At 41.0% G+C, this 10,023-nt stretch overlaps 1 protein-coding gene and 1 long non-coding RNA gene across 4 annotated transcripts in view; one reads left to right on the forward strand and one right to left on the reverse strand.

The window, feature by feature from the left end:
* Nucleotides 1-513, reverse strand: part of LOC109291763 — a 13,912-nt gene extending 13,399 nt beyond the window's left edge. The window contains exon 1 of the long non-coding RNA XR_002095946.1: nucleotides 348-513. This is a non-coding gene — a long non-coding RNA (uncharacterized LOC109291763). The remainder of the gene's footprint in view (nucleotides 1-347) is intronic.
* A 2,763-nt stretch (nucleotides 514-3,276) lies between these two features.
* The window catches only part of BFSP2 (beaded filament structural protein 2), a 41,279-nt gene continuing 34,532 nt past the window's right edge, over nucleotides 3,277-10,023 (forward strand). Inside the window, exons 1-2 of one of the 3 annotated variants that reach the window (XM_019508867.1) lie at nucleotides 3,278-3,502; nucleotides 3,809-4,504. In XM_019508867.1, coding sequence (XP_019364412.1) covers nucleotides 4,052-4,504 — 453 coding nt within the window. In that variant the 5' untranslated portion in view covers nucleotides 3,278-3,502; nucleotides 3,809-4,051. Of the gene's footprint in view, nucleotides 4,505-10,023 lie in introns of all 3 variants that reach the window. The other 2 variants (XM_019508869.1, XM_019508866.1) reach the window with 2 other exon arrangements.

The raw sequence follows: 10,023 nt of genomic DNA on the forward strand, positions 1-10,023 counted from the left end.
CTTTCTTTGAGACTCCAAAGCAGTGGTGTAAGATGATAAACCCATGATTTGTTTTCATTTTTAATGAAAGCACATCAAAACTATAACCACAGATCTAGGCCTAACCACCAAATTTGAGTTCAGAGCTTGAATCTACTAATGGAATCTAAACACTGAATCAGAGTGCATATTTTTGTTTTTTGTTCCTGCCTGAGATCCCTTTTCTATTGTTCACTGCCTGAAATGGGCTTTCCCCTATGAAGTCTAAGCCCTCCTCTCTCTCTCTGTCCCTCACTCACTGTAGCATTTTTTGCTAATTGCTTCCATGATTTAATCAGGAATAGACTATGAAATAATACAGAACTTACCAGTTTTCCAGCTGGCTGCAAATGGAGCTAAAAACCCCTGGTAGAGTTAGTGTAATATCTTTGAACATGTACTTTGTGCCATGGAATGGCAGGCATGACTGGAGGAAAGGGAACGCGGCCATGGTGCATCTGGACTAGCCGTTCCAAACCATCAGAACAGTCCTGGAGATGCAGGGATATAGATGGACATAAGTTAGGTATCTTTCAAAGTGCTTTAATTCATGTCAGGAATCCAACTCATTATACCAACCCCAGGCCTGAAGGTCACAAAGACAGATTCTTAACACATTCCTGCCCCTCTCCCTCTTCCCACCCTCCATTCCTCCCAGCTTCTTTGTACTTAGGGCATAATTTAGACCCTGAGCTACAGTCTTCACCAAACTCTAAAGTCATATGGATGTTAAGGTTAAAGTGGGCTGGAGTGGTATGGGTGCTAAGGTGCATGGTTAACAGCCCAAGAAGTTGCAAGTCTGAGGCCCTAGCAGAAGTGCTCATGGTTTGACCTACCAGATTCCAATGAAATCTGTGAATTCTGCTAAATATCTTGTCACAAAAAGGAAAGTTTAGAATGGATCTTATGGCTGATTTAGTTTATTTTCTTGAATCAGAGCAGTAACATTTTTCTAAGATTAACCATGAAGAAGTCACTGTCTGTGGACATAATGGGAACAGTGGAATGTACATATGTTCAATGGAGGGATAAAACTCTCTGCATCTCTGTTTCCTTGCACCTGATAGCACAGATTTGCAAACTTCACCTTCCTGTACTAGCAAGGATCACATCACCCATGCCCACCTCTGCAGAAAGACAGGTAGTGTTTAAACCACCAGGCACTGCTTAAAGCAGACGTTGGCTGGAGCTTACCACACAGCTGTCACCAGAAGTCTCTGCTTCTAGCAGCCAGTACTCAGATTCCCAGTCTCTCTGCAGCAAGCACAAGCTCAGAGGTTGTGGAATACCAGGCTCTGCAGTGGAGGGGAGCACTGCAGAGCAGATGAACGGTGCAATTCAGTTCGGTTCTATCCATGCTCTCTATGCTAGATTGGACCTCTGCAAGCCGGATCGACATCTTTGTTATCCAAATTTGGCCCATGGGCCATAGGTTGCTGGGAAGTACCCCAGCTTGAGGTACTTCCAAGGGAATGTGGGGCAGCTATAGTTTACACAAGGGACGCTACAGAAGCTGTTGCAACAGAGGTTCTCCAGAGATTTCACTAATTCAGCACATTACTGAATATGCTCAAGATGCCAGGACCATAATCTTACCTGAACAGCCCTGTCCCCTAGGCCTGGACAGTGTATAATTCCTAATTTGAAAGGATGCCACAGGTCTGTTGTCTAGTTTAAATGATCACAGAGCATTTTCTGTAGAATTAAGGACCGAGAAAATGCTAAATATCTTAAATATATACAGCAGACTCTACACTAGCTGGAGGACACGCACATATAGATTAAAATGACTTTAAACACTCTTATCCCATAATTCAACACTCTTTCTAGAAACACAAAGATAAAAAATATTTAGAGAGAAATGTACATACTTCTCAACGTACATCTAAACTAATAGCTGCCATACCAAGAGAAATACATCTTAGAAATAATCAGTATTTAGAGTGGCTTGGCTTAGGAAGGGTATGAACATTTTAGCTGATCCATACAAGGATGGTGATCAAATATTAATGCCCATAAGTACACATGCCTACCATTGCCCTTGAATTCCTGGGTACATCTACAATTCCAATACTCTGCAGAAAACAGCTACTGAATTTAATCTTTCCAATAACAGAGCTATCCTTCTACAATCTAATAAAATAAGAGACATTGCAGCACAGTTATCACATATCCCACATGGTTAACTTCTTAATAACAAGCCACAAATGATACACTGTTCTTGAAAAAAAAAAATGCATGGAAGCTAGTCATCATCAAAATACATGTAAAGCAAAGAAGCACAAAACTTAAACAGTGCGAACAAATATAAATCAATTGCTGCACAATCCTAAACCAATAACACTGGAACTATATTAAGTATCTCCTATTTATATCAGTTATTGTTGGTGAAGTCCAAAAGGAAAAATGACTTGGGCTATGGGGCTGCTCTTACATAGAGAAATACTGGAAAGAAATTTGCCCCAAATACTTCAAAAATCTTCTACTTGATGCTTCTGAGTTTCCAGGTCACACACATTCTTTAGGCAAATTGGCAATGGTGGATACGATTGTAGTTTAACTTAATTCTCCAACACTATACACTTTAAAAAACCAAAACCCAAGTATGCAGAGTAGTTCAAACTAATATCAGGCACCTTATCACTCATGACAAACAAAGCATTTACAGAGAAATCTAGGTGTCTTTGTTACCTTATATAAATCAAGTTTTACAAGCCACATCTGAAATCAAACGCCTGTCCTAAATTTTCCAAACGCATACCCCGGCAGCTACTTGTATACATACACACGTTGGACTTTCTTGTCCATTTCCACCTTATAAAAGACCTTAGCTGAATGCCCTCATCTAAACCTAAGCCACATGAGATAAATATTTGCTTGACATCAGTACACTACAAACACTTGGATACATACCTACATATCAATCCTAAATTGGAATAATAGTGGTTTACTAATTTTGAAGCATCTATTGTCCTGTGAATGGCAACATACTAAACAATGAAAAATACTATGCCAGTTGCCTACCATATCATCTACCAACCTATAAAGAGACTCACCCAACTGCAACGTAAATACTCCAAAAAGAAAAATGAAACAAACAAAAAAAAATAAGGAAAACCTTCTAATGTTGCTTTGCTATTTTCTTTTTTGGTCACTATACTTCCTTTGTGAGCATTTAGACTATGAAGATTTAAAAAATGAAGAAAATAGAATGTGTAAGCCATGGTATGTAGCTTTAAACTGAATGGATAGGGTCCAGTGCTGTTAACAGAACAAATGTGCTGTTAAACAGAACAAAGATCAGTCACTCAGAAAGTCTTTGTGCAATCTTTTGCCAGACGCCTGGCAGCTATGATGCAGCAACTCTTTTGGTTGTAAAGATGAAGTTAAAGTATAGAGAGAGGGGCATTTCAAGCACTGTCAGAAATCCAAAGGAACTGTGTGAAGAATTGTGCAATCCGAACTAGAATCCAGTTGGGTTGTAGTGAATTTCTGTTAATTTTTGAAGTTACAGATGCGTGCTCGGAACCAGACATTGACAACCATGCTCACTTTGAGCAGTATACTACTTGGCATAAAATAAGACTTTTTATGAAAAATATGTACTTAAAATAGTTCAGGGATCTAGTCCTGTGCATTTGTAGAGGGCATGTTTTATGTATTAAAAGCTAAGAATTTTGGCTGTCAGTCTAGAAAACTCCTGTATTATTTTTTACATATACAGGGTAAGGAATTCCTGTTGTACTGTTACTGTAAATAGCATTGTACTTTTTACATGCCATACTTGCAGCTGCAGCAGAAGCAGAGATTTCTCTTGAAATGGAATGCTGACCCTGTGAAAATCCCCCAAACAATGAGACAAATACGTCTGTGCTGGTCAGTGAAAGAACAAAGCTAACGTTCCAGAAGGACAAAGCAAACAACACCACAAAACCAAAAACCCACTTGGGTCGGCAACTCCTACCAGTGTGGGTATAGCAGAGGAGCGACAAGGGAAAGTCAATTTGTGCAGTTCAGTGGACCCAGCTGCATCATGCCCTTGCCAAGGCGTAAGTCTTCATTCTTGGGGCAGCAGCCCTCCTCCACAACAGAAAGCATTGGAGCCAGCAGCCGCAGGGTAAGCGTTGGGGGTGGAGGAGTTCTCTCCAGACCCCGAGGTGTCTATGTGGGTTCTGCCCCCACTGGAGGAGTGAGCAGTCTCGGGACCCGTGTGTCCCGTAGAGCCCTGGGCATCAGCAGTGTCTTCCTACAGGGCCTGCGTAGCTCCAGTTCAACGGTACCTTTAGCCCAGGGTCTGGAAAAAGCAAGGGGCCTGTCTTATGAAAGCCTGAATGGGCGCTTGGTAGAGTACATAGATAAAGTGAGAGCTCTAGAACAGGTCAACCAAGAGCTGGAGGAGCACATCAGAATCTACCTGGACAAGAAGTCCTCCAGTGTCAGCAGCTGGGGAGCACTGAGAGAGAACTGGGAAACCATCTACCATCAAGTGAGTACAAGATCTTTGACAGTGAAAAAGGTTAATAGATCATTAGCAAATCCCTAGCAGCGATTATTGATGCTGATGATAAATACAGCCTGATTCCCAGGCACAGAGCCCTAGATGGAGGATTTAAAAATCTATCTTCATAATAATTAGCATTATCATTTCACAGTGTGTTGTGGAAAATGCCTATTAAGGAGGAGAATTGCCTCAGGCATTCTTTACACTAGGGTGACTGAAATGTACCCTAAGGCCCTATAGTCTGTCCTGATTAAAATTGGTCATTTTCTTGTAGCTGCTGTTATTAAAGTGAGGAGCACAATTATTAAAAGAAAACTCCTAAGACTGAGTGAGTTTAACCACCAACACGACATCATTACAGGCTTGTTGCTTTGTAATTAGCAATTTAGATTTAACTTTTATTTTCTTATTTGCTTAATCATATTTTCAAAAGCTCTACTTATTTAAAAATAATAATTAGTCACAACCAAGAGCTTCCCTCTCTCATGCTTCCATCCTGCCACATATGCACAACCTTTTATATGCAAGAAAGGCTGCCTCTATAAGACTTTTGTACAGGAAAATGTTTTAGCACAGGACTGTAAAGGCAGTGTCCACATCTGTCTAGTGGACAAATAATTAATACATATGAAAATTTAACATAAAGACTTACAAATTATATATTTTGTTGGGCTAATGAAAGATTGCAGTAAAAATAGAAAGTATTTTAATATTATCACTTCACCTGGGCAGTGATTCCTCCCAGCTGAGGATCTCAAAGCAATTTCCAAGAATTTGTTCACTAAATCTCTCAGCATGCCTATGAGAGAGGTGGCTGGTCAGAGGGAAGCACAGAAAGATTAAATAAATTCCTTGAAGTAAAACAATGAATTTGTGGCAAAAGCCAATAGACCTAAACATTCTAATCCCTAGTTGTCTCCTTTAGCTGTGAGATTATATCCTCTCCCTTCAGAGAATCAGTCCTTTAACCAGATTAGAGGAAAACAAAATGAAAGTTGAGAGAAACAAGAGCAAGGCATCATATACTGGTCATCTGGTTGAAGTGCTTCCTCCCCAGTCCCCCCACAACCGGAAGCCAGGAGTTTGATCAGTTTCCAGCCATGCAACTCATTTATGACCTCTTCAGTAAATCATGCTGCTTTTTGTGCTTTAGTTTACCTGGGTAATACAATAGCAATAGTTATACTTATCTGTTTTTGTAAAAACATTGAGGAATGAGTGCTGAGTCTTACTAGTATATTCAGAATCAGAGAACAATTGGGAGCTGTATAGAGAAGTATCAGTTTTCTTCGGGAGTGAGTACCAGACACCAGTACATATGGTAAAACTGCTCTTCCATAATAGAAAAGCCTGAAAGAGTAAACAAATATTTGAAGAGTCATTTTTCTTTTCACCAAAATGTAAAGCAATGCACCTGAGAAACTAGAGGGTTGTGTAGGCCAAATGTTCAGTGGCTGATTTTTTTGCCTGAACACTGGCACACAAACCCTCACATTTACCCACATAAACTGGATAGCTACACATGCCTGTATAAAACACTGGCTTAATGAATGTAGAGAGGTAGCTAGCAATGTTAGCCTGAAGTCAGGCAGAAAGCAGGACAGATTTGCTTATACACCTTATAAATTAACTAAATCGGAGATGCACACGATAAGATTTCATAAGCAGTGGGCTTGCTTCAGCCAGGTCTTCTAATGGCTGCTATTGATTGATGGTCTTGCTTCATTAGCTCAGGTGTCAAGGAGACAAGTAATGGGGATGACATCTAATATGAATCCTTCTGCTGCCCCATAGAGACTTATATAATAGGGCTACATTGGAGGAGAGGAGAGGAGAACCGAAACCCAAGATCCTAGCATTGGCACAGATGCCCAAAAGGGAAACGGCTCCTTCCTTTTTGCAAAAAGCATTTTCATTTTGTTTTCAATAAAATAAATGTTTGAGGAGACTTACTGGATGGGCACTGGGAAATGGTTTGAGTCATCTAGGTCACTGGCTTCTGTACAACTCAGCTTATTTGTTAGTTCTGTGGATAGGCCTTTGTGAAGTGAAACCGTTCGTGGTGTTAGGCCAGTAACCAAATCATCATCATGAAGAATAGATGCCTTTGTGGATGACACAGGGCCAGTCAGTTGGCCTCCTGTATGGAGTTGCTCAAGTTACTTAGAGCCTGAGTTCTGAAAGGCATTTAGGTACCCAATTCCCTTGACTTCAACAGAAATTAGGCTCCTGAATACCTTTAAGAATGTGGCCCTTATGTCCTAATATTGACTTCACCAGCATAATTCCTCCCCTCTTGGAGTGTTACTTCTGATCTTCCTCACGGTTCCCCTGACTGCCAAGTGCCGAGATTTGGCCAGGACAGTCCCAAGTTTGGTAAGTCAGTGTTGAGGACTCTTAGCAGAGCCTCTTCCAGCTGCCCAATAGAAACCTTCCCTGAATACTGCTGGCTTCTCCTCTCACACCAGGAGGCCAATCCCTAGTTCTGCTACCAACTGAACTAGCCATGACAAGGTAGGAAGACCTGGGAACTTAAGTAGCTATGGGTAAGGGCCTTGTTACACTTCATGCTGTGAGCTGCACAAATGTTGATCGGTGTTAGTGCTAGTCTGGAATTCGGAGCAGTCACGCCCTCAGTCTAGAAACCTTCTCTGACTGTCCCCCACCTGCACAACTGTGACTTGCCACCAGAGGCCTGGTGAGCAGGGACAGGGCTAGGAGCTGTAGCTGTGAGTTGCCACTAGAGGACTAGCTAGGACAGGCTTTTATACCTGCTCTACAGGTGTGGATGTGAGATACCCTGGGATACTGGAAGAATTTCAACTTGGGCAGCACACATCTGTGGGGAGTGGCCACACATTAATAAAACAGGATCCAAGCAGTGCAGATCAGAGATAATCCTGCCCTGGAATGGCATAATTTTGAGCTGCATAACGAGTGCTTAAAACTATTTTAAAGTGTTAATGTGCACAATCCATGGGTTAAGCACTCCAGGAGCAACCTAACATTACTGTGTAAGAAGGCCCTAACAGAGAAAGCCTTCTAGAGATAAGAGAGCAGCATTGTGTAGCTAGGAGAGGACCTGGGGCTACTTCAGGCAAAGGGAAAACAGACTGGTCTTTGGAGACCACTATATGAGTAATAGCAACAAAGTCAGGAAACCCAGGGGTGCAGAAAGTAAAGCCACTGAGAATCCATAAAACATGCATGACTGTGTGTATGTTGGCCAACACAAGCCAAACTTGAGACAATGAAGATATTTTGCTATGCTTACCTACTTCTCACCACATGCCCTGGGGAGTGTGAGGAGGAAGAGAAATAGGTTTCTCTTGCTCATGACACTGAAGTCCTTAGAGAAACCTCTGGTGCTAGCAGGAGAAACAACAACAAAATTTGCTGCTTCTCTCGCATGCTTCTGAAACAGCTAGTGATAGAATAAGCAAGTCCCAGTGGGTGGAGAGACTTCCCCCTGGGACAGGACAAGGTACTCTTGGGGGATTTCAAAAGCAGCACAATTCAATTTGTTTTACTAGCATTCACTATAACCTTACCTTTCTTAAAATGTGCAGTTCTTTTAAAGCCTGAAGGGAAACTGTCTATTTACTATGACAGTTTTATACTTTAACTTGGGCAGGCAGCTGTCAGATGTACAATTTTTCCTATGAAAACGTTGGAGGGGATGAATTTTTAATAAAGTGCTTCGAAGTGCAAGGAAGAATGTCTTGCATTTGAAAGCTTGTCTAACTTTATCTCAACTACATAGTTGATCCAACAAAAGATATCACTCTAAGAAATCCTTGCCTCTTGAATAATTTCTGGACCATCATGGCTATGTCACTCTTACACAATGGTATTTTTAAGACATGTATGCACCAGGTGATGCAATGGATGTCATTTTTACTAAAAACAGCATATGCTGATGTGCAAAATCCAAGATAGCAGTGGAGTGATAAAATTATCTAGTGATTTTTTTCCCATAGTATTTCTTTTTATATTGTTTTATGTTGGTTAATTGCTTTGAGCCCTAGCCTTATGAACACACGATTCTGAGAGCTCCTAGTGAAGCTAATGAGAATTCTAAGCGTGGAATGCCAAAAAAGATCAGACACTCAGGAATCCACCTCACTGCCATAAAAGGCAATAGGTACAAAGATGGGAATTTTTAATTTTTTTTTCTCTCTAGGGGTCTTCTACTTTTCAGCTTAAAATCTGTTTTTGAAGTTGCAAGCCATGTACACAGAACCAACACAGATCTAGTGTTAAAACTGAAGGAAAAGTAGGATGGTGGAATCTTCATGCTATGATTTATTTGTAGGAAATGCAACATTTGAGTGCAAATGGACCTACTAATTTTACAATTATTCCTCTAATGGATTTTGTGCTTTTTCATGCCTTTTTGTGTTTTTTTTAAGCAAATGTGGCAGGAACAAGATAGTATTTGATCATTGGATTTTTCGGTACAAAAAAATAAAAAAAATTAAGCACCGAATTAATTAATTATGCAAATGTCATGGGAAAATAGAGATGTTCAGTTAGGTATACAGGTCTCTTCATCGCTTGGTCATTGAAAAAAAAGAAATAAGCATATTCTAAATATACTTGTGGCATACTTGGTTATTTAGCATAATTTTTCATGCATTTTCTGACGTATTACACAGAAGTCTGTCTAACATGGCATGTGACTATTCTGAAGCACAATTAAATATTAGAACAAACCTGCAAAGACAGAAACTTCTGCAGGCCAAAAATAATTAACCTACTCACTTTGACATTAAATACATATCTGAAGTGTCAAAAGACTGGACTAGAGAGGGTTTCAGTGAAGCATGATATATTTGAAAGGATGCAAACGAGCTGCTCTCAGCACAGTGATGGCTGTGTCCACAAGCTCCATCTCACGTGTGATGATGGGCATGAACTAAGTGCTGTATTGCAGTGGCTACAACTTTTCAGGGCGTCATGCATGTGGATAAGGCATGCTGCCTAGGGACAGACATTCAGAAGGTGTGAGCCTGAATTGATTCAATCTTTTCAGGTTAGTCTAACCTGGCTAGGCTAAATCAGTTTTGTAATCAGACAGATATCCCAGAAATGCAGGCGCATGCCTGCAGTGGCTCAGACTAGAAGCTATGGGGCAGTAGAGCAGCCCTCCCTTCCCTTGTACAGGGCTGAGCTGACAGGGGGCGTGGCCAGGCCCCAGCAGGACACTGTGATTAAGGAACCTCCCCACACTTGATAACAGAGCATTTATCAGCTCTGTTATTAGCATTTAACACCCCATCAGAAAACAAAGCCTTGCTCATTACAAGCTCTTAAACATCTTTTTCTAAAGAAAGGAATGCAGGGACATTACCAGCTGAGCTGTTTATTAGCTCCAAAAAGCCCTAAGCAGACACTGTTCTATCTGCCTTATACAGCATTAGCTAGCATACTGCATGCTGGCTATAGTCCATGCTGCGGGAGAGAGGAGGAAGGGATCTCTGCTTAAGCAGTCAATGGGGGCG

Source organism: Gavialis gangeticus, unplaced genomic scaffold (assembly GCF_001723915.1).
Source record: "Gavialis gangeticus isolate Ggan-Ray unplaced genomic scaffold, GavGan_comp1, whole genome shotgun sequence".
Taxonomy (NCBI): Eukaryota; Metazoa; Chordata; order Crocodylia; family Gavialidae; genus Gavialis; species Gavialis gangeticus.